The 24227-nt window shown below is 35.1% G+C and overlaps 2 protein-coding genes across 3 annotated transcripts in view; one reads left to right on the top strand and one right to left on the bottom strand.

The window, feature by feature from the left end:
• The window catches only part of prkcq (protein kinase C, theta), a 42167-nt gene that overhangs the window by 14345 nt on the left and 3595 nt on the right, over positions 1 to 24227 (top strand). For both annotated transcript variants that reach the window (XM_024286555.2, XM_024286564.2), the window contains 15 exons: positions 9135 to 9334; positions 12246 to 12306; positions 15962 to 16142; positions 16217 to 16248; positions 16325 to 16410; positions 16479 to 16608; positions 19147 to 19256; positions 19336 to 19465; positions 19535 to 19683; positions 20920 to 21093; positions 21164 to 21255; positions 21481 to 21543; positions 21606 to 21744; positions 21818 to 22006; positions 22950 to 23078. In XM_024286555.2, coding sequence (XP_024142323.1) covers positions 9135 to 9334; positions 12246 to 12306; positions 15962 to 16142; positions 16217 to 16248; positions 16325 to 16410; positions 16479 to 16608; positions 19147 to 19256; positions 19336 to 19465; positions 19535 to 19683; positions 20920 to 21093; positions 21164 to 21255; positions 21481 to 21543; positions 21606 to 21744; positions 21818 to 22006; positions 22950 to 23078 — 1865 coding nt within the window. The remainder of the gene's footprint in view (positions 1 to 9134; positions 9335 to 12245; positions 12307 to 15961; positions 16143 to 16216; positions 16249 to 16324; positions 16411 to 16478; positions 16609 to 19146; positions 19257 to 19335; positions 19466 to 19534; positions 19684 to 20919; positions 21094 to 21163; positions 21256 to 21480; positions 21544 to 21605; positions 21745 to 21817; positions 22007 to 22949; positions 23079 to 24227) is intronic.
• The window catches only part of tbc1d30 (TBC1 domain family, member 30), a 31649-nt gene continuing 30275 nt past the window's right edge, over positions 22854 to 24227 (bottom strand). The window contains exon 15 of the mRNA XM_024286544.2: positions 22854 to 23075. The gene's annotated coding sequence lies outside the window, so the exon portion shown is untranslated. The remainder of the gene's footprint in view (positions 23076 to 24227) is intronic.

The following is a 24227-nucleotide window of genomic DNA, read 5'->3' as shown; positions in this document are numbered from 1 at the left end:
GCAGCCGGTGAGTTAGAGGGCGGGACGCCCGCGCGCGCGGTATGGAAAGGCACGTATGAGAAAGTCCGCGATTAATGCGTCAAAAAAAATGTCGGCGTCAAGCACATGTCAGATTAATGCGTTTTTAACGCGACAAATCTGACAGCCCTACTTAAAATGTATTCAAATGTATTAACTACTAGAGTTTAGTCCTGGTGATCTTCTTTTAACTGAAACTTTTCAGACTCACTTTGGAGGAAAATGTAAGTTAAGACTAAAAATTAGCAAAATAAAAGACCGAATTAAAGCCAAGAAATCATCAGACACATTTTACGAAAACTATATTTTAAGTTTAGCCTTTTTTTAAAGTTTAATTTTTGATTTAAACATTTTAAAAAATTAAACTTTTCCGCATGAATAAAGTGTTTGTGATTTTTGTTTAAAGTGTTTAAACATCCTGCAGTTATAGAATCGTTTTAGTGTTAAAATAAATCACTTCAATAAGGTTTTTCTGTGGTGACAAATGAAACTGAACTTTAACGTTCTGTGGGTAAACAACCTATTCAAGTTTGTTTGTTCTTCTATGTCTGTCAGTTGAAGATTAATATTCAGATAATAATTATATTAAATAATATTAATTCAAATAATCATATTTTTAAGAAGAAATGATAGAATTTTAGACTTTTTTTACCCAAAATAATTATCTAATAAAAATAAACAATGGAGAAATCCTCTAAATATCAAACATTTTCATTCACTAAAGATGCTTTTCTGAGTCTGTTTAAAAAGAAAAGACTGAAAAATTAAACTATAAACAACAAAAAATAAATAAAGTGTAATATTTGTACCTATTTGTCAGGAAAACAGTGAGAATTAATTCGTTTCCTGTTACGAGTTGATTCATCCGACCACATTTCTATGAATTTGTGTCTCATCGTTGCTCCACCTCTCTGTTTACATCCCATAATGCCCGGCTACAGTGGCCGTTTTGGTCCAGTTGTTCCACTCCGAGTATGGAGCCTAACTCAGAGAACCGGAGCTCGGTCCAGACTAAAACCACCTCCAAAGGTGGATCAAAGAGCAAATCCTGGTCCTGGATCAGAAATATGTTCCTGATTACTGGAGGAACCAAACGTGTCCAGACTGAATCCACCCTCAGATGTTCCTCAGAGATGAACGTGTTTGTGAGAACATCGTGATGTAAATCCGTCCTCTCCGGCTCCATTAGTGAATCCTCAGATCGGCTTTAGCTCTCGGGTTTAATGGGGGTTTTCTTGGAAAAACCGGACTGTCTATGAAGTGGTTCTTATGACGGCAGAAATGCAGAAGTGAAATGTTTATTTTTAGACTGAGTTGGTCAGCAGATTAGGGATAAACTGCAAGTGACGAGTAGTAGAGGTTTTCTTAGACGTTTCCACGGTGTCAGATGATGTGATGCGAATTACTCGACTGTAGTTTGATTCAGAGTTTCTGTGACTTCCGCTGGTGGTGAGGATGGAGCTGTAGCGTTTTTACTTGAAAGATGTTTGGAGCTTTATTTTGCTGTAGCTGTAGCTGACGTAGCAATCGGTTTAAATCTGAGGCTCGCAGGTTGTTGAGAATCTCTGTCCTACTGTAAAATCTTTGTTTATTCTGCAATAATTGCTAAAATTGAGTATACTTTTATCGTCTAAGAGTAATTTTTCAATTATGACGTTTATGAAACACGGATTCTTTCAAGTAAAGCCCAAAATAGATTTTATTTTGTTTGTTTTTTGCTCCTAAATGATGAGCTTCAATCTCAGATTTCCTCCAGATTGACCAATTCAAAACGGAATTTTCCCAGCGTCCGTGAACGCAGCACATGACGGCTCTGATGACGTCCGCCTCCGCTGTGTAAACAGCAGATGAGGAAGTGTTAGTGACTGCTTTGGTTTCACTTGGTGATCGAACGGCACATGAAAGTAACTTATAAAATATGCAGAAGAAGTGAAGGGAGAACTGACGGAATAAAGTTCAAAACCGTTTCCTGTAGAATCAAAAGAACATCTTCTGTTCTAATTTTAGGAAAAACAGCTTCCACTTTAGGATTCAAGAGAAAATCTCCAAAAACACTGAAAGAAAAAACAATAAACGGAGATGATCAAAGACCTCACTGCGTCACAAAGTAATCTATTACTCTTCCTGTTTGATGAGTATTATCATCTCCATGGAGGGATTTTCGTGGCGCCAATAAAACTAACAAAACTCAAAATTTGAGATGAAAATTTACTCAATTGCAAACAAAATGTCAAGTTTTCTGGATAATATTTCATAATTTGCCTTTTTTTTTTTGCTTTAAAAACATTTTTTTGCAACATTTTCAGATGTGTTGTGCCTCATCTCACTTTCTTCCTATCTTTGATTTTGCGTTGATAAATTTCAGTTTAGTGGAACATTTGTGGCACCAAACAGCCTTCTGATTGGTCAAACTCAATCGCACAGGGAGCCAAAATCCAAACACATAAAACTACATTTTTAAAACTTTAAAAAAAACTTTAATTTTTTAACATAATTATTTTTAGCATAATTATGAACTAGATATATTATTACATTACCTGTGATAATCCTAGTGTGAATGCTGTAAGCTGAATTTGGCTGCTGAAGATGCTAGTGCTGATAGATGAAGATGCTGAAATTGATAGCTAAAAATACTGAAGCTGATAGCAAACTAAAATATGAGCTAAGTGCCAAATTAGCCTAAAAAACTTGAAAAGAAAAAACAGGCAAAACAGCTAGCATGTAGCTGAAATATTAGCTTAACTCCAAAATAGCCTAAAAAATATTTTTAAAATTTTAAAACAGTAACTTTGTAGCATAATTATGAGTAATAAAAACCCAGGAATATTATTCCAGAATAAACCAATAAAAAAAGTTAAATATTTTACTTTCCATAAAAAATAGATTTAATTTGAGATTAAAACTTTGTCAAAATTAGAAATGAATGCAAGATAACATTGGGACATTAATAACAATAAAATGATCTGGAGGGCCAAATAGAATTACCCGGAGGGCCGGATCCATTTTTTGAAAACAAAAATGTTGTATTTTTATTTTCAAATTCTTGAAGTTTACTCATTGATCTTGACATTGTGTTCACTTAGGAAATCTTTATGTCAAATGTCCTGGTGGTTCATACACCACTTTATCATCAGAACTTTGGTTCGTGTACAGCAGGTTGGATTATCTGCTGTATTATCAGTTTCTGCTACGGGTAGGAAAAACATCGGCTTAGAGATGGTGTCATGTTACCGTGACAACGCACCACACCTCTTAGCAAATAGTTGGCTTTTTGTGAAAAGGTGATCTAAAGCAAAATAGAATACAAAAAATTGATTGAATTTGTATTTCTTTTATGGTTTAAGCGTGATGATGTCCTTTGAAGTGCGAATGATGAGAAATGAACGCACTTTGTGAAAGGCTTCCACAGCGTGCATTAACTTCTGATAATGCACACTTCCGAGGCATTATCCCCAAATATTTCACAACACACGTATCACTAATGAAAAGACTGAAAAGCGAGGGTTGGTCAACCGTGATCTTTAAGAGTCTCATCCCTGCCTGGTTTCCAGCTCTAACTGGACTGACAACCTAAACCGGATGTGTTCGACCAATCAGGAGGTAGAGTCACTAAAGTCAGCAGGAAGCTAGAAAACAGGCGGGGTTGGCCATCCCTGACATAGAGGATCTTTGTGGCACAAAGAAATCTTACATTTTCCTTCAAAAACATATAAATTAGTTTTTTTCCCCTGAAATTACACCTCAAACTTCCATCCTATGTTGTTAAAACTGTTCTTTGGAGAGTTTTGGGGTTTTCACAGTAAAATGAATAAACAGAAAGTTCAGTCTTTGTATGATTTTATGTCTAATGTGTGAAAACAACATCTAAAAATGACCAAACTAAGTTAGTGCCACACAGGTTCAGTTGTGCATCTTTCAAACTGAGAAAAGCTGATAAATTTAAAAGTAGATAAAAACAGGTTACAAAGGGTTAAGGTCCTCTTAAGAACTCGGACAACCAGCGGTTTTTGATTCTTTCACATCAGAATTCTAGAAAACTTGTGATTAACTTCTTTCATCTGCTTGTGTTTAACCACGAGTGAGTCAGACGAGTGCAGGAAAAGGTTCAAATCCGCCTCTGAAACCGACCTGCATGTCGACCTTATTGTAACAGCAGTTTTTTAGCTGGTATCGGTGCTGGTTCTGGTTCTGGTTCTGGTGCTGAATCCGCTGAATAGTGCTGATGGTCAGAGCGTAACGGCGCCGTGTTTTTATGACAATAAAACACTGGAGGACTTCCTCTTTTTGAGACGGTTTCTCTGTTTTTGTGGTAAAAAGTCAAGTCAATGATTTTATGTTCACTGATATAAAAAGAGAACAAAAAAAGACTATTTTTGATCGTTTAAAAAAATAAGATATATGATTATTTTTCAAAATAAAAGAGAGTTGCGACTTGAAAGGAAATAAAAAAACATCTATAAACCAGCCAGTGGGCCCCATATGGTTTAAAGAGGACAGTATATGTTGACCCCCATTGGGGTCCGTCTGCAGTTTCCATGGTGACCACACCTGGCTCCACTGCTGACCCTCCTAGACCCTTAAACTCGTTCATTTAGCTTCTACTACATGTTCTTGTTAGCATTTTTCAGCTTTCTTAACAATCATTTTATTTAAAGCCCTAGTATCTGTTTGAATGAGGTCTATTTTTTGTTGAGTCATGTTCTGTGTTTGTCCTTCCTTCTCACCTGGTTCACATTTTAATGAGTCAGCAGTTTCTGTTTGTGTGGATGATCTTCAGTTTGTTTTTAGTCGTCCTGGTTCAGCTCCTCTGATTATAGGTTGGACTGAATTAAGTTTTATTTTATTACAATTCTATGCTTTTATATTAACCCTGGAGAACCCAAGAAACTATTTATTTTAGGATTTTTTTGTTCATTTTGGGTTGGAGCAATTAACAGAAAAATATATTTAAAATAAATGAAAAAATCAAATTATATTATACACAGCGGCCAAATTTGTGGGTTTTCCAGGATTATTAAATTCCTGCTAAAATCCTGGTGTTCTGCGTTTTGGATTCTCCACCAACATTTCTTGACTTATTTGTTCAGCAGTTTTTATTTTAAATAATCAAAAACAGATTGTCTCTTTTTGTCTGAAGTTTTGTTATATTAGCATTTAGCTTATAATTTGTAGTGATTCCGTTTCTTGCTAAATTTGCATCATCCTGTTTTCACTTTTAGCCTTTCCAGATGTTTTCTTTAAACATTTATTATTGTTTTATTGTTCTTTAGCATTTTACAGCCCTTTAGCATTGAGGATGGTTCATTTATTATATTATAGAGGTTCATTTTATTATAGACGATGGCTTATTTAGCTATGTAGCATTTATCTTTTGAGTATTTAGATTTATTTAGCCTAACATTTGTGTCTATTTTTAGGTTCTGTTGCAGTTTCTAGTTATGTTTGCATGATTCTATTCATGCTAAGTGTAATATTCCTTCACCACTCACTAAATAGAGAGCTCTCCATTTTTAGTGTCATCCAAATCTACTATAATCTATTAAAATCAAGTGCCTTAGAATTTTCCCAGAATTCTAGACCACAATATAGAGCACAATGCATTGCGTTTGAACAAATTTTGCTGGGAAAAAAAAATGTTTGAATGTAATTTTTAAATAAAGCATCAACGTTTTATCATTAGAACACAGATGCTTCATTAAATACTCGTATTTATTAGATTTTCACTTCATAAAATCGTGATGTCAGCCTTTGCATTTCTTTTTGCCAGAAAAAATAAAAAAAGTAGTTAGCATGGCGTCCTAAATGCTTTTAAATCCAGTTCACAAGATATTCCTACACTATAAAGTTCTTTAGAAGTTTGGGATTAGGGAAGGAATTGAGAAATAGCTTTAGTGAATATTTTTAATGGACACTTTATTCAGCTAGTTAGCGCCTAGCTTACAATTTAGCATTTTGAGCGTCATTTAGCTTAAAATGTGTCTTTGGTTTGTTTGTTTTTCAGAATTTGTAGGTTCTATTGCAGTTTTTAATTGTGTTTGCATGAACATATTTTAACATGAATTATTTTAAACTCAGTCTAGATGTTTACATGCAGATGAAGCATTGTTGTTCTGGTGTTTTAGCTTATAGTCCTCTAGCATTGCTAACTTTTTTTCTGGACAGCCGATGCTTCACTCAGCTTGTTGTTCAACTCATAATTTAGTATTTTGAGAATTGTTCAGATTTATTTAGCTTGTAGCTTTTTAACACTCCTTTATTCTTAAGTCTTTATGCTAACATTTAGCACTTGTTGTATTAGCACCGTAAGGATTGTTGTATTTTTATAGTGTTGTAAAGACAAATCCTCGGGTTAGGGCGGATTTAGTCGGTTTTATCATATAATCTTTCATTTTACTGATGTTTAATCTTTTTGTTTTACATTTTAAAGGATTTTAAAAATTCCCTAAATTTTAACTGGGCAACTTTTTTAATTATTAACTATTTTTCCAAAGTCAATAAAATGTCCTTAATGTTTTCTGTCATCAACTGTTAATTTATTCAAAATACATTACAAATGTTCCTTTATTGATCATTTTAATTTTTACTTCATCTGAATGGAAAAGATGAAGCCTAAGACTAATTTCGCTTCATTTGTGCTTTTATTTGTAGAATAGAGAACTAGGAAGGTTTAAATTGTCTATTTTTAAAAGAGTTTTTGTTGTGTTTGTCTTAATAAAACAACAAACCTGCTGTTGTTTCCTTTTAGCTTTTGATGATAAATCATGTTTCTAAAAGTTTTTGTGTCTTCCTTTATTTAAACTCAAATTCTAGATGAACGATGAGATTTAATCTGGAACCAAGTGACGAGAAACGGTCAGAATCTCATCAGACGGCGGATCAAACTCCTCCCGGGAGACGTAACTGTAAACGGTGAAGACAGGAACTGACAGACGCGTCACTTCACATTAAATAAAGAAAGTTTCCTCAAAAATGACCGGAGAGTTCTGCAGAGACGTTCATCTGGACGGACTGAGCTGATGATGGAGGACGTAGAAGATTAGCAGCACATGTGGAGACGACATAATATGAGAGCAGATTTCAGCACTGAAGGCCGTTTAGATTTTATTTTATATTATATTATATTATATTATAATATTATCAACAGAATCTGGTTCACCACTAATTCAACTTTGATCAAAATATTTTCTTCGACACTGAAATTCATAGAATTCTGTTTTTTTATATTTATTAATAGTATTTTTATGTGATCAAACTGATCAATGAGACAAATGTAAATCAAAGATAATCACTTCAGTATTTTTAGTTGTTTTAAAAAGTTTGATTCATAAAAGTTTGCACAAATCTTGAAAACAGAAATATGTTTTTCTTCATAAAGTCAAAAACTCTGATTTTATATAATGTTGGCATAAAAAAACAAATTTAACATCATTTGACATAAAACAGTTAATATTTTTAGGTTTGTAGCTGAAAAACTGGACCAAACGGGGCACCGTAGCCGGGCATTATGGGATGTGACCTGAAGGTTAGACTTCAATAATGCATTAAAATGTGGTTGTATTAATTCAGGCTCATTAAAACGGCTGTTTTCACAAAGATTTCTCTGTCATAAACACTTCTTAGCCGTCGTCTTCTCAGTCACCGTCTTCCTCCATCGAACCAAAAGATCTACTTTCTCCAACTGACATTAGATTTAGAATTTGTTTATTTCTAAAGCTAAAACAAAAGAAATAAAAGCATCTACGCATAAATAAATCAACTTTATGATGATTAATCACGACTCGATTGGATAAGAAGACACACTTCCATTTATATTCATCCACATACTCGTGTAAATTCTAGTAACTCTTAATCCTCATTAGACATATTTGGACTTATATATACATGAAATCACACATTAATTTCAATAAATGTGAAATTTAAAAAATGTTTTGCTTGAAAAGAAGTGGGAGAGAGTGAATGTATATGATGACAAATGTTTTATGTATTCTCTCTTCATGGTTATTATTGATTGATCTTATTTTAAGCATAAATAGTTTACAATACAAGACAAAAAAAATCAGATTTTTTCAAACTCATTGCAGAAATAATCATAATCCAGTTTGTAACCTCGTTAAATTATATTTACCATAAAACTGCAGTCTGTCAAATCTGAATATTCAAATGTGTTTTATATTATATTATATATATTTGTAGTTTATTTAGGTTTTTATTGCCTAAAAAACTAATTTCAATATTTAATGTTTATATTGAGTCAAAAAAAGCAAAAAATACAGAGAAAAAAATAGAGTTTTAGAGTTAAAAGAACATTTATTGTTAAAAACAGTCGGAGAAAAACTTAAATGTTTAAATGTTTAGAACATTTCAGAAGAGTTCGAGAAAAGCAGATTTTAAACTGTTTTATTTATGGGTTTTTCACAATAAGACGTATGAAATTGGCGTGGATTTCAGCTCAGGCGGCGTGCTGGGCCGGCTTACGCCGTAATAAATAATTTAAGGGGCTCAAGATTTCATTACAAATTGTATTTTATTTTTTATTTTTACAATGTATAAAGAAGATAAATCAAATATAAAATATATAGTAGTATTGATTCAAAAATGTCATCCACATCAGGAGCAGACAGGTGATTGATGGCAGCAGAGTCCAGCAGCTCAGGCTTTATTTGTGTTTATCTGTTGGATTATTATGGGATGCTAATCCTATTTGTTAAGCTCCTTTTCTGGGAGGAATCACTGTTCATGTTTGTGATGCTTTGTGGGAAAATCTAATAAAATGTTCAATTTTTGCTCATCACCTGCTGGGACGTTCTCACCTGGATCTTTAATGTTCTTCAAAACAGTTTCTAACTGAAGAAGCAGGTTTTGTTTTTTTAAGATATTTATCTTTTTTACAACAGTAGAAGTTTTTCCACTTTAGAGGATAAAAATAAAAAGTTTATATTTGACTTAATTCAAACTGTTTTTAGGTTATTTACAGGAAAAAGACTCAAAAAAGCTTTTATTTTGCTATTTTGTTTCACTTCCTGTAAGGCAAAACAGTAACATGTTTTTCCAAATCTTTTATTTTGAAATCTGATTCTATGATCAATAAGGAAATGAAAATCCTTTTTTTTTTCTAGAGAAAGGTCAAATTTACAAGCAGAAGAAGCCGACCATGTACCCGCCGTGGAGCACCACCTTCGACGCGCACGTGCACCGCGGGCGCATCATGCACGTGATGGTGAAGGACCGCACGGCGGAGCTGAAGTCGGAGGCCACGGTGCCGCTGGACTCGCTGGCGACGCGATGCAAGAAGGAGAACGGGAAGCTGGAGATCTGGGTTAGTGAGGCTGGAGATCCAACAAAGAGAAACGGGAAGATTCAGGGGTTCAGAGCAGGAAGTAAAGATTTGAATATTTAGGAATTATAAACTTTTCTAGCTTAAAATCTTCCATTTGATCTCATGATCACATCACATCTATGTCGTTTTTACTTATATAAATGATCAAGTTTTTATTTTTATTTTACATGAGTAAATCCAGAAAAATATTTCTTATATTTATCCAGATTTTTTAAAATCAACTATTGTTGTCAAATACAGGCGTTTTATTTTGAAAGGTCAGCAGGAAATCATTAAAAAAGACTTTTCGGAGCCAAAATGATCAGAAAATAATAAAGTTTAAAGGACACTCGTGTGGTTTAGTTTTTGTTGTGATGAAACCTCATTATAAACCACTGGATTACCCATGACCTTTGACCCAGATTACCTCCTCCTTGTTGGATGGTTCCGGATTTCCTTTGTTCATAAAAGTGTTTTCCTGCAGAGGTGAACTCTTCCACCTGCGTCACTAAGCAACAGCAGGTGTGTTGGAGGAAAACAAGATTTCATGAATTATTAAAGCCTACAGTGAAAAATGAACAAATGGACCAAATAGTTTTTCTTCTTTCAGGAAAATGAAGAAATTTGGAGCCTGAACGTCATTTTAAAGTCCCACTCTGTTTTTGTCATATATTTTTTGATGGAGAAAATATTTAAAGAAAATTCATCTTAAAGCTTATACATTTAATTGAATTTATTCAAATGAATCAGGAGCAAACAGGAACATGTGATTTAAAAAAGCTCGTGTTTGTGACGTCTGATGCGTCCAGACAAATAGATCCATGAACGTCTTAATGTTCCTCGTCTGAGCATCAGACGGTCATGTGACACATGTTTAAGACTGCGCTTTCAGCCCGTGGTGTTCACAGTGGCCTAGCAGGGAGGGGCTTCTTCTACTTTTTCTATTGTTGACAAACGCGTATTTCTTCCGATATACGAACGTGTCGATTGATTCCAGCTCGGTACAAACACAATTATTAATTTGTCCTCCATGATCTGTTTACAAACAGCTGGCGCTTCTGTGTATTAAAAGGACGCCGTCTAAACGCCAAATCCGAGTTCCCGATTGATCAAAGTTCCGTGGTCATGTGTTTGTACGTCGAGCCAAAGCTGCACGTGTTGGAGACGGCGCTGTGGGCATAACTTTAAACTTTTAAAACGTTTACAGAAGATGTAATTGAATTACAAGAAAAAAAATCATTAAAAATAATTGACTTATTTTCTCTCAAATTAACGTGTTTTAAGATTGTAAAATTATCCACATGTAGTTTTTTTTTGTTATAAATTATTAGTTCTAGCAATATTTTTTAAGTTTAAGTATTGATGGTGTTTTTTTTTTTTTCCTGAAAGGGTCCGTCTATTTGCTGAAACATACAACCAGAACCACTTAAATAACAGTCGTTAACAAAAAAACTTTATTGACTACAGAATGTGTATCCAAAACAAAGCAATGGCTATAATATTATAACGCAAAATAATTAGGAATAAAAGTTTTTTGGGTTTTTTTTTTCAACTTCAGTGTGCAGGACAAGTAGAACAATGAGAATACCAGGGAACGGCGTATACATTACAGAGTATACGTTACAATAAATGAAAATATTCAAATATGTACAACTTTCATGAGTTTTCTCGTAAATTACTGATTGCACGTTTACATAAACTCTTTGATCGCCTAAACAGGCGTTGTAGAACATGGTACGTATGTAACTTTAAACGTTTAAAACATTGATTTTACTTAACTTTCAACACATATTTTGTACGTAGAGCCTCAAAACGGTCGTAGGAAGTAGCATAGCTACACGTGTTGGAGAGGATAGTTTTAAATTTTAAACATTTACAAAAGTCATATTTACGACTTTCAAAATATTGACATAATTTATTTTCTCTTAAATTAAAGTGTTATAAAATGATTCATTTATTACTTTAAATGTATTAAATGTATGAGATTAAAGTTGTTACCTAAATTACAAGAACAAAGTCGAATATTTACGACTTCAAAAATCATTGACTAAATTTTATGTTTTTTTTCCTAAATTTACGTATTTTAAAATTTAATTCTCATAAATTTTACTGTAAATTTATGGGAATAAAGTCACAGTTTAAATTACGGGAATTAAGTCGTATATTTACGACTTGAAATATTGCGACCTGGTTAATCTGGCAACACGAGTTTTGTACGTAGAGCCTCAAAACGGTCGAATGAACGCCTGTAACGCACGTTTATATAAACTCTTTGTTGAAAGTGGTGCTTCAACACGCCCTGCAGAACACTGTGTTTATGTAACTTATTCAAAACATTGATGCTGTTTCACTTGTGACGAGCGTTTTGTACTCAGAGCCTGAAAATCCTCCTCAGAATGTGGTTAGTCCCGCTCAAACGTGAGGATTTGGAACTTTGAATCCCCAAAACGTTTTTCTTTAGAACTGGTCGTCTCTGAAGGCCTTGTAAACGTAGCTTCAGTTATGGGTGTTGGGAAAGGGGGGCGGGGTGGCTCTGTGCCAATAGCCCCACCCACAACTCAGGGGTGAATTTGTAACCAACTCCTGCCGCTCTGCAGAAACTATGTCCTGGAAAACAACAGAATTTAAATGATTTTGTCTAAAAACAGCATCATTTTAATCCCACTGCTCTGAAAACGGATCTGAAGAAGATGGGAGATCTTCAGAGGAAAACATTCGTAATGCTTCTCCGTAGAGTTGAGGTCTCTCTTCAGTGCTGCTCAAACTTAATCCTGATGTCATTTCCCGTCTCAAACGCTGAGTTTTCGTACAACATTTCGTCAAACTTGAATCATCTTTCCTCTGATTTCTTCCCTTTTCATCATTTTTCCCCTCAGAACATCCGATTTATTCTTTGTTCCTTTGCTTCCAGCTGGAGATGAAGCCTCAGGGTCGTCTGCTGATGGAGGCGCGATATTTTCTGGAGAAGAGCGGTGAGTGAAGAAGTTTCTCCTTGAATGAATCTTCGTTTATGTTAAATCTGAGCTTCATCTGTGAGTTCTCCGTTGGGCTGTTCTGGCGTCGGCGACTCTCAGAAGTCACAGAGAAAAGGAAGAAGCTGCTGATTCACGTCTATTTTTAGTGAATGGGAGAGTCCGCTCAGAACAACAGGTGTCTCCGACAGGACTGGGCGTCATCTGGGGCTCTGATCTCATCAGAGGAGCAGAAACGAAACGTGAAACGTTTCTGCGACTGAAGCAGAAGAGTTTCATGGACGTGTGACTCAGTGCAGATGATCGGCTGTCATGTGGTTGAGGAGGAGTAACGGTGGAGCAATGCTGGAAGATGACGCTGTGAGAGCGTGACAACGTCTGAGGAAGTGACAGAAGAAACGGTTCTCAGGCAGAACTTCTGAGGAGGTTCTGAGGTCCAGTTCTGCACGAGCACCGCGGTCCGGACCGGGTTTAGGAAAACCTCTGCAGGACTTCTTATTGTGTTAGAGAAAAAGGAAAAACTCTGGAACGAAAGAGAATTAGAGCCAGTTTACAATCAAAAAATGTTTTAAATCAAACTATAAAGTAGTAAATCGACGCAAAAATAAAGGCGTGACTAAAATTCAGAGAATTCAGTCGCATTTTTACGTGTTTAAAAGTCATAAATTTCAACCTAAATTTACTATTTTTTTCTCATAAGTTCACATCTTTAAAGTTATAAACTTTAAATGTTGTAAATTTATGGAAAAAAGTCGTATATTTACAACTTTAAAAGTCATTGACTAAATTTATGACTTTTTTTCTGGTAAATTGAGGTGTTTTAAAGTTATAAATTTGAGAGAAAAAAGTCGTAACTTAAATTCTGTGAATAAAGTCGAATCTTTACAAGTTTAAAAGTCATTAAATAAAATTAACATCTTTTTTTCTCCTCAGTTCAAGTGTTTAAAGATGTAAAGTTATAAAAATTAAATGTCGTAAATTTACAAAAAAGTCGCATATTTACGACTTTAAAAGTCATTGACTAAATTAACACCTTTTTTTTTCTTAGAAGTTTACATGTAAAGTTACAAACTTTAAATATTGTAAATTTACGAAATAAAGTTGTATATTAACGACTTTAATAGTCCTTGACTAATTTTTTTGACTTTTTATTCATAAATTTAGTTGGTTTAAAGTTGGTTTTCTTTTTACTTTAAATGTCATAAATTTACAATACAAAATTTGTTGCGTAAATTCCAAGAATAAAGTCGTATATTTACGACTTTAAAAATCATTGATCACATTTATGACTTTTTTCCTGAAAATGTATGTTTTAAAGTTTAAAATTTAGAAGTTTTAAAATTTCAAAGTTTTGAAACAAATTTAAAGTTGAAAAATTATAATTTTAAATGTTTAAAATTTACAAAAAAAATAACTTAAATCAAAAGAATAAAAGTCGTATATTTATGAGTTAAAACATTGACTAAATTTATGACTTTTTTCCTTGTAAATTTAGGTGTTTTAAATTTTACATTTTTCCACTTTAAATGTTATAAATTTACAATACAAAATTTGTAGCTTAAATTACAGGAATAAAGTCGTATATTTACAACTTTGAAAATAATTTACAATAATAATCCCTTTTTTTGTTGTACTCAGTTGTCTTTTAAAGTTGTAAATTTATTAATTTAAGTGTCATAAATCAATGAAAAAAAAAACCAATAACTTAAATTAGGAGAATAAAGTCGTATATTTACAACTTTGAAAACCATTGATCACATTTATGACTTCTAAATCATAAATTTACGTGTTTTAAACGTGTAAATCTACAAGAAAAAACCGTAACTTAAATTCCAATAATTAGTCGTATATTTATGACCTAATAAGTCATTGACTAAATTTAGGACTTTTTTCGTATAAATTGACGTGTTTTAAAGTTGTAAATTACTTTAAATGTCGTACATTCAGGAGAAAAGGTCAAACCTAAATTACGTGAATAAAGTCCTATAATAACGACGTTAAAAGTCATTGCCAAACTCATGTATAACTTTTTTTCTTGTAAATGTACGTATTTTAAAGTTGTACATTTATGATTTTAAAAAAAGTGTTAAATTACAAGGAAAAAGTCATTTATTTAAGTGGTTTATTATATTTTACCAGAACGTGATTCAAAAGGAGGCGTGGAGGTTTGATTGACAGGACTGTAGAGCCCCGCCTTTTTACGGTCACATGACCCGGTACTCTTTAGGTAGTGGTCTTCACTCTGTTTCAGGCTCCGGAGCGTTAAAGTCCCGCGATGTTCTGACGGTCCGATGTTTATTATTTGTTTTAGCCTCCAGTTTCCTTTAACTCTCAACCATAAAGTTGAACTTCCTCCATCCCTGCAGCTGCTTTAAACTTCATGCAGGAGCCATAAAAATATGATCTAGATTTGAACCCAGAACTGTTAAAGTGGAAGCTAACAAACAGACGCTAACTTCACTGAATCGGTCACTGAAACTGGTATTTGGTAAATCATCGTGGTAATATTAGAGTCAGTCGATGAATATTTTACTTCATGCTCCATATTTGGAGTAAAGACTCCTGGTTTTGTTTGTTAAATGCAGATTTCTTTTATTTTGAAGGTGAACTCTTCTGTTTCCTCTGTGGATCTGATCTGCCTAAAGAAACTTTCCAAATACGTTTGAATTTTGTGAACTCGTTAAAAGAGAGTAGATGATGGATTAACTCGATGTGGTGGAGAGAATCCAGTCGTTTTTCAAAATGTAACTTCCTTCAGAATCAGATTAGAAATAAAACAGAAAAATATTGGTTGTTTATTTGTTTTTTAACAGATTGTTTTTCCTCATTTTTGTTAAAAAAAACCAAAAAGATTTCCTGGATGTTTTGGTCCACCCTTATAATAATTCAAACCGTGGCAGAGAATTGTGGGTAAATCTTGCAGCGTGACCGTCTGAGGAAAGACGCAGTTTTACTGCAGCTTCAATAAAAAGAATAAATAAAAATAAAGTTTGTCCTTCAGCAAAAGATAGCGTATTTAGGTGTACTACAGGTATACTTAGTGTGTACTCAAAGTGAGGTCGTATACTTGAGGTTTACTGGTTGTATTTTTATATATATACTGTAAACGTGACCCTGGAGAACAATTTTCTTCTGGGAATTGAAAGTTAATTAAACCTTTTTTTAAGTTTGTTTTTTTTTTTTTCATTTTGGGGAGCAGCAATTAACCAAAAGGATAAAATGTTAAAAACTAAATAAATGCGTAAAAATAAAATAAGAAGAAAATGGAAGTTAATAGAAAAAATTGAAAACATAAAAAATATATTTAAATAAAAAAAGAAAAACATTACAAGTAAAAAGAAAAAAGTAAATAGACATAAATGTATAAAATAAAAAAAAACATAGAAATGAATGAAATATTTTGAACAAATAAAATTAAAATAAATAAATTTGAAATTCAATTTTTTAATGGATAAAGAAAAAGCAGCCAGATTTAAAATGAGTTAAAATGTTCCAATTCAGTCTGCAGAAGTATTCAGTCAGTACACATACTGCAGTACATGGTTGTTATACTCAAGTATACGTCCTGAAATAAACTTCCTCTGTTCGAGTATTTCTTTGGGATTGTTTATAATCTTTCATTCGTTAAAAGACAGAACCGTGTGTTTGTTTTCAGACACTGCGGCTCCAACCGAGCCCGACCAGGAGGCGGAGCAACAGCGAGAAGGTCTGTTCACGCTCCACCAGCGGCGCGGCGCCATCAAACAGGCCAAAGTCCACGTGGTGAAGTGCCACGAGTTCAGCGCCACCTTCTTCCCCCAGCCCACCTTCTGCTCCGTCTGCAAAGAGTTCGTCTGGTACGACCGCCAGCGTAATCGTAAAGTGGCGTTCTCCGTCTTCACGACTGACGTCTGTTGTTTTTCATCTCCAGGGGTCTCAACAAGCAGGGCTACCAGTGCAGACGTGAGCGCCGCTTCCTCTTCCCACAAACGCCACTTCGAGGTCACGCCTGGACTCTAAATCTGTTTCTGTCTGCTAGAATGTAACGCCGCGATCCACAAGAAATGCATCGACAAGGTCATCGCCAAGTGCACGGGGTCCGCCGTCAACAGCAAGGAGACCATGGTGAGGACGGCGTGCGGAGGAAACCCGCCGCTTTCAGTCCAGACGGTAACGGCGTGTGTGTCCTGCAGATCCACAAAGAGCGCTTCAAGATCGACATGCCGCACAGGTTCAAGGTGTACAACTACAAGAGCCCCACCTTCTGCGAACACTGCGGCACGCTGCTGTGGGGGCTCGCCAAGCAGGGCCTGAAATGTGAGGGTGAGAGGCGGGACTTCCTACCACTTCAAACGCTCAAACGCCAGATGACGTTTAATCGAAATGTTACGGTCGACACTCAAAGACCCGTTTAAAGTTACTTTATAAATATAGATAACTAAATCTATATGCTTCAATATATGCTAATTTTACTTTAGCAAAAAATACATTGAGTTCCTTTCAAAATAAAACTCATCCTGTGTCAAATAAGATCCTCCTTGAACTTAAAATGATGTTTTTATCATTATAACTTTAGTTTTCATTTTACTGTCTAGTATACACAAAAATAAAATAAAATCTGATGGTTAAAAAAACATTTAGATTAAACTGGTTATATGTCCGAATTCCCCCTAATCTCTAACTACTAAAACACTATACAGTTCCCTGGAATTTGAAAGCAATTTGGACAAAATACTCACTACTTTACTTTGTTTTTCTAAACGTTGGATACAACGATTTCACAAAGTGAAAATTGAATCAATAGGAACATTTCATGATGTTTATTTATGTCTCTGTTGTGTTTTAATGATAAATATGTGGATTGTTTGTTAAAAATCTACATTTAAACACGTTTTTTTTAGCAAAAATTGTTCAACTGCAATGCATTGTGGTCTATATTAGCTAATGTAGTGAGCATCAATGGACGCTAGTTTTTCGCAAAGACTTCTGGGAAATTTTGAGTGAAAAACTAGTATTTACCAAAGTAAAAGACTTTGACCGTTTTGAATTTAAATAACTTCATGATAAACACACGACTCTAAATCATTTTAATCAAATTAAACCGCATCTGTTTAAAACTTTACTTATTTTAGTATAATTTACCAAAATAAAAGACTTTAGATGACTTTTTTATTCACTTTACATTAAAAAATGATCTGACTAAACCTTTTTACAATATTTTTGCTGTTATTTGACATATTAAAAATCTAAACATCAATAATAAAACTTAAAAAACAATCCATCATTTATTCAAATAAAACTCTTTACATTCTAAATGTAGATTTGTATTCTTCTTTAAGATTTGATGCTCAAAATATGATAAATAATTTTAAATTTTTTTAATATGTAATTGTTCAAAAATCTAACCATTTTAGTGTAATTTACCAAAATAAAAGTCTTTATTGCACTAACTTTAAAAACGAATTTAAAGAACATTTAAACAGAATTTCTCAATCTAAATTTTTTACAACCATTTTACTTATTTGTCATGTTAAAATGTTTAATAATGAATTTAAAAACTAATTCAGTTTTTAAAAATTAATCAGTGAAATTCTGCATCTCCTAAAGGAGGCTTTTAAATCATAAATATGGATTCTTATAATTTGGGATGTAATGCTCAAAACACACAACTCTAAATCACTTTGATTTGCTTTAATCTGGATTTGTTCAAAAATGTAGCAATTTTCTTGTAATTTACCAAAATAAAAGACTGTATGACTTTATGACCCCAAAAGAAACCAAATAAAAGTAAAGCACATTTCTATAAAATGACATTTTTTACTATAATTTTCTCAGTTATTTGATATGTTAAACACAGTAATGACAAAGCAAACAAAAAAATCCATAATTTATTCATATTAAACTCAGAACTTCCTGAATGTAGATTTTTATTTTAATTCTTTAAGACGTGATGCACAAAACACAAAACTCAAAATCGTTTTTAACCTGAATTTGTTCAGAACTTTAGTCATTTTAGTGTAATTTATCAAAATAAGTCTTTATTGCACAAACTTTACAATAAAAACATGAATTTAAAGAGCATTTAAACAGAATGTCTCAGAATAAACAGTCATTTCTAATGTTAAAATAATAATAATGAACTAATTCAGTTTCTTAATGAAGCTTTTAAACCTAAATGTAGAAATTTAGTCTTATTCTTTAAAGTTATATCTATTTTAATCTGGATTTGTTTAAAATTGTAACCATTTTATTGTATTTTACCAAAATAAAACATATTTTTATGTAACTAACTTTATGATAAAGACACAACTCTGATCATTTTAAACTGTATTTGTTCAAAACTTCAAACACTTACCAAAATAAAATACATCTTTACCTAATATTTTTTATATAAAACACAAATTCAAAGAACATTTCTAGAGATTTTCGACTCATTAAATCATCTGCAAACATCTGCGACACAGATGTGGATCCACACATTAAAGAGCAGATATCAGCTTTTGAAATGCTTCACATAAGAGGCTTACGCTCCACAGAGATAATTCATCCTGAATCTACACGAACGCTGAGTTCCTCGTGACTCAACAGCTGACGGAGCTGCAGATCTTTTCCTCTCGCCGTCGAGGACGCCGCCGCAGGTGTGAGGAGTCCGGTTCCTCAGCCCAAAAATCGCAGCCAACCACACAAACACTAAAGATAAACGTAAAAATGAGAGTTTCATTTTAAATGTCAACTAAATCCTCCCAGGATAATCTCCAGATTATTTCAGGGACACAAAGATTCGTTTATTTGGTTGATGAACGTGTTTAAAGATGCAGTTCTGTCGCAGAACGTGACGGCGTTCCTGTGTTTCTGCTGCAGAATGCAGCATGAACGTCCACCACAAATGCCAGAAGAAAGTGGCCAACCTGTGTGGGGTCAACCAGAAGCTGATGGCCGAAGCTCTGGCCGTCATCGAGATCAAACAGCAGGTCGGCGGCGAGCACGGCGAGCCGAGACGGAGGATTTCTCTTGTTTGTGTTTTCATGGGTCTGCTTGATTTCTTCACAGGCGAAAAGCGGCAGAGAGAGTGAGGTCACCGGGCGGGAGGGCCCGGTCGGTATCGGTCAGCCGGGCGTGGTCCGAGCGCCGTCCGGGTTGGTTATGGGTCTACCGGCCACGGCGACGCCCGCCACCAAAGGCGAGTACGCTCCGGCGGGCTGTCCAGCACGTAAAGGTACGCGGCTAAACCGCCTCCCTCCTCCTGCAGATGTGCAGGGCGTCTCGTGGGAAGGACCGGCCCCGGAGGCGGAGCCAGAAGAGCCGCTGTACGCCGTTCCCAAGAAGGACCATCAGCTCAGATTCACCATCGAGGACTTCGTCCTCCACAAGATGCTCGGCAAAGGCAGCTTTGGAAAGGTGAGCAGGAGACCAGGTAACGGTTTGATATCTAACGTGCAGAAGGTTCTGAAGATGGACGGACGACGTGACAAAACAAGATCTAGTGACAGATCTTCATTCTCTAAAATAAAATTATTTCAATATTAAAGACATTATTAATAAATAAAGTAGAGACTAAACTTCTATTTCTTTCCCTTTTGGTATTTGACTGAAGCCCCTCCCACCCCCACAGCCCCCCTTTCTCTTATTATATAACTCTGGGTACACAATCCAAAGATAAAATGATTGGTTAGAATTGGACAACAAAACTAACAAAGATACAAATGATTTACATGTTTGAAATAAAGCACCAAAATCTATATTTTCAAACATTACTGGTCATTTCATATACGGTATTGATCGTTTTATACTTGTCAGTATCGGTATTTCATGTACACTGTTATCGGTAGTTTCATACATGTCAGTACTGGTAGTTTAATATATGTAAGTACTGGTAGTTTAATATATGTAAGTACTGGTAGTTTATTATGCATCAGTACTGGTAGTTTAGTATATATCAGTACTGGTAGTTTAATATATGTCAGTACTGGTAGTTTAATATGCATCAGTACTGGTAGTTTAATATATGTCAGTACTGGTAGTTTAATATATACAAGTACTGGTAGTTTAATATATATCTGTATTGGTAGTTTAATATGTGTCACTACTGGTAGTTTAATATATGTCAGTACTGGTAGTTTAATATATACAAGTACTGGTAGTTTAATATATGTCAGTACTGGTAGCTTAATATATGTAAGTACTGGTAGTTTAATATATATAAGTACTGATAGTTTAATATATGTCAGTACTGATAGTTTAATATATGTCAGTACTGGTAGTTTAATACATGCCGTACCGGTACTTTAATATGCATCAGTAATAGTAGTTTCATACACGTTGTATCTGTAGTTTCATATATGTTGGTACTGGCAACTTGGCACCGAATTTTAGTACAAACTTCTACATATCAGTTGTTTTCTTTTTAGTTTATTTGATCATTTTGGATAAAAAATAACTTTGTGTTTTTGTTAGCAGATGTTATCAACTTTGATCTTCTGTAAGACTTGATGAGTTGGAGTTTGTCACATCACTGCTTCACCACTTTCTGCTCTCAATGTACCAAAATAAAGACGTATAAAAACCTTAGAATGAGAAGATCTCGATCAAAGCCAACATCTCTGGTCCCTTCGACCTAATCCTCATCTCTCACAGGTGTTTCTGGCCGAGCTGAAGCGGAGCGGCACGTTTTTTGCGATCAAAGCTCTGAAGAAAGACGTGGTCCTGATGGACGACGACGTGGAGTGCACCATGGTGGAGCGGAGGGTTCTGTCTCTGGCCTGGGAGAATCCCTTCCTCACACATCTGTACTGCACCTTCCAGACCAAGGTGACGAGCGCCAACACTTGACCTCCTGACCCCACAGACATTCACCTCATTCTGCTCCGTCTGTTTGCAGGAAAACCTGTTCTTTGTTATGGAGTATCTGAACGGAGGAGATCTCATGTTCCACATTCAGAGCTGCCACAAGTTTGATCTGCACAGAGCCACGTATGTTAACATTTACACGCAAGGAAAAATGTTTATACCGGGGGGGGGGGGGTCAAACTCCATCACACCAGGAGCCAAAATCTAAAACACACTTTAGGTCACGGGCCGAACAGGATAAACATTTATTGAAAAATCTAAAAATAACTCTTATATAAACATATTGACATGCATATCAGATCATTCTCGTGACTCCAGAGACGTTGATATCTGCCGTTTCTCCTGCAGCTTCTACGCTGCAGAGATCATCTGTGGGCTCCAGTTCCTCCACTCCAAAGGCATCATCTACAGGTACGTCCACAAACTGGACCGCCGTCTGTGATGAGAGTCTCAGAACCGCTCGTGTTCTGCAGAGATCTGAAGCTGGACAACGTGCTGCTGGACTCAGACGGCCACATCAAGATCGCAGACTTCGGGATGTGCAAGGAGAACATGCAGGACCCCTCCCGAACCTCCACCTTCTGCGGGACGCCGGACTACATCGCGCCTGAAGTGAGGAGGAAGTGAGAAGCGTGGGATGGAGGCTGACTGGAGAGCGCGCTGACCTCTCTGATGTCTGCTGCAGATCCTGCTGGGTCAGAGGTACAACAGCTCCGTGGACTGGTGGTCGTTCGGCGTGCTGCTGTACGAGATGCTGATCGGTCAGTCGCCGTTCCACGGCCGCGACGAGGAGGAGCTGTTCCAGTCCATACGGACGGACACGCCCGTTTACCCCCACTGGCTCACCAAGCCGTCCAAAGACCTTCTGGTGAAGGTTAGTGATCCTTCGATGTAATGCAGCAGTAGAGCGTCCGCTATGGGGGGCGGAGCCAAACGGAGCTGTCTGCTGTGAGAATTCCAACAGCGAGGAAACCGATCATTATTTTATTTTGGGATTGTTTCACAAAAACGAGGACCGGCGTTGTCTAAAAAAAAGCGGAAAAAATAAAAAAACGAATTCCAGGAAAAATGTAAAATAGAAGAAATTCTTATTTTTTGGGCTGCCTGATGTGACTTTAGCCTTGATTTTATTTATTTATTTTTTTGTATTTTCGTTCAAAAAACATGATTAGTTTATCAAATTGTATTCTTGTTTTGATAAGAAAAAGACCTAAAACCTTCATTCTATGCTGTAAAAACAGTTTGTTAAACATTTTTAGAGTTTCTACAGCAACATGGATCTCATTTTTACATGATTTTATGTCTAGTGTGTGAATAGAAAATGGAAAGATGACTAAATAAAGGAAGTGTCACATAGGAGATGTTATGCTGATTAAAATGATACCAAATAAGCAACAGGAAGTCTTTTAAAATGAAAATACAGAAAAGGCCTTAAAGGGTTAAAGACAAACGTTCTAAATGTAGTTTTGTGTGATTATTTGCCGATAAGTGTCTGGCAAACAAAAAAAAGGCGATTAATCGCGATTAATTTTTTTTCAGATTTGCGATTATTTTTTAATCGATTCCCGGCCCAAATATATTTATATAAATAATTGAGTTTTATTCTCTTAACTCTGCACACCTGAACAAGGATGTTAACTTGGTGAAATAAAAGGCAGTCTTGTTTCAGTTGTGACAATTTTTAAAGTAATTTATAAACAAACGGAGCAGAAAAACCAAAGTAACTTGTCAAAAATGTTTTATTAACATTAAATTTTTAAAAATCGATGCTACAGAAATAGATGAAAACGTTCACAGCTGTTCTGTTTGACCCTCAGCTGTTTGTCAGAGAACCGGAGGAGCGACTCGGCATGAAGGGGAACATCCGGCAGCACAGCTTCTTCAGCGCCACCGACTGGGACGCCCTGGAGCAGCGCAAGGTGGCGCCGCCCTTCAGGCCAACTCTGGTAAATTTACAGCAAAATCATGAGTGGAAAAAAGTTGTAAAAAGATGTAGATGTCTTTAGGTCAAACCTGAACCACATTTAAATTTTTTTACTTTGAATGTAAATATCTCACACAAATCTCCTTTTAATTTGTATTTTTCCATTTGAGCTGTCACAGTTTACCAATAGAGCTGTCGCGGTTTGTTTTATCAAGACAGATCACCTTGTTGCATTCTAAACACAAGAAGCTAACCTCAAACATCAACGTTCACACCTCAGTTTCTCAGCAACAATCATCTTGTTTGTTGTGGCGATCACTGCAGTGGGAAAGTTTCTCCTGGAGGATGTCGTCTCACAGCTTTTTTAGAGCAAACATCTGAGCTCCTTTGAAGTTTACAGAAATCAAACTTTTTGACTGTTTTTAGCTTAAAAGTTCATCTTCTTTTGTAATAAGTTTGAAAGGAAGCAGACGCAAAACTTTTTTCAAATTTAACCCAAACTTTAAACAGACGAATATTTTAGGTTTAGAAATGACAAGCAGACAGTAACTTATGAATTTATTCATCTTCTCCTGAACTTCTAGAAGAATCAGAATCACCTGGAGGTTTTAGAGACATGATTAGATAAACGTGGTCTTTATATTTGATTTTAACTCCTAACTTCTTTGGATTATCGTAACTCTTCAACCGTTTTGGCTAATAACGTAATTATATTACAGAAAAAACAGCATAGGACTGATATACAGAGTTCCCTTTTTTATTGTGTTAGCTGTAAGGATGTAACAATTCTATGAGAATCAGTAAAGAATAGAGCTGTCACAAACGATTATTTTAATAGTCGACTCATCGGGTCATTAGCAAAGTGGATGTAAAGAACACATCTTAACCATCATTAGCTTTAAACTAACTAAAAACTAGATATATTCACACTAGCTTAATGTGCAAAAATGCTAGTGTGAAAACTGTAAGCTGAAATTTGCAGCTGAAGATGCTAGTGACGATAGCTGAAGATACTGAAATTGATAGCTAAAAACGCAACAGTTAGCATGTAGCTAAAATATTAGCTTAACTCCAAAATAGCCCAAAAAAAGCCTGTTAGCCAAAACAGTTAGTATATAGCTGAAATATTAGCTTAACTCCAAAATACCTCCCCCTAAAAAAAAAGCCTAAG

The sequence above is a fragment of the Oryzias melastigma genome, linkage group LG23 (assembly GCF_002922805.2).
Source record: "Oryzias melastigma strain HK-1 linkage group LG23, ASM292280v2, whole genome shotgun sequence".
In the NCBI taxonomy this organism is placed as follows: Eukaryota; Metazoa; Chordata; class Actinopteri; order Beloniformes; family Adrianichthyidae; genus Oryzias; species Oryzias melastigma.
This window is presented reverse-complemented; position numbering and strand designations above follow the sequence as displayed.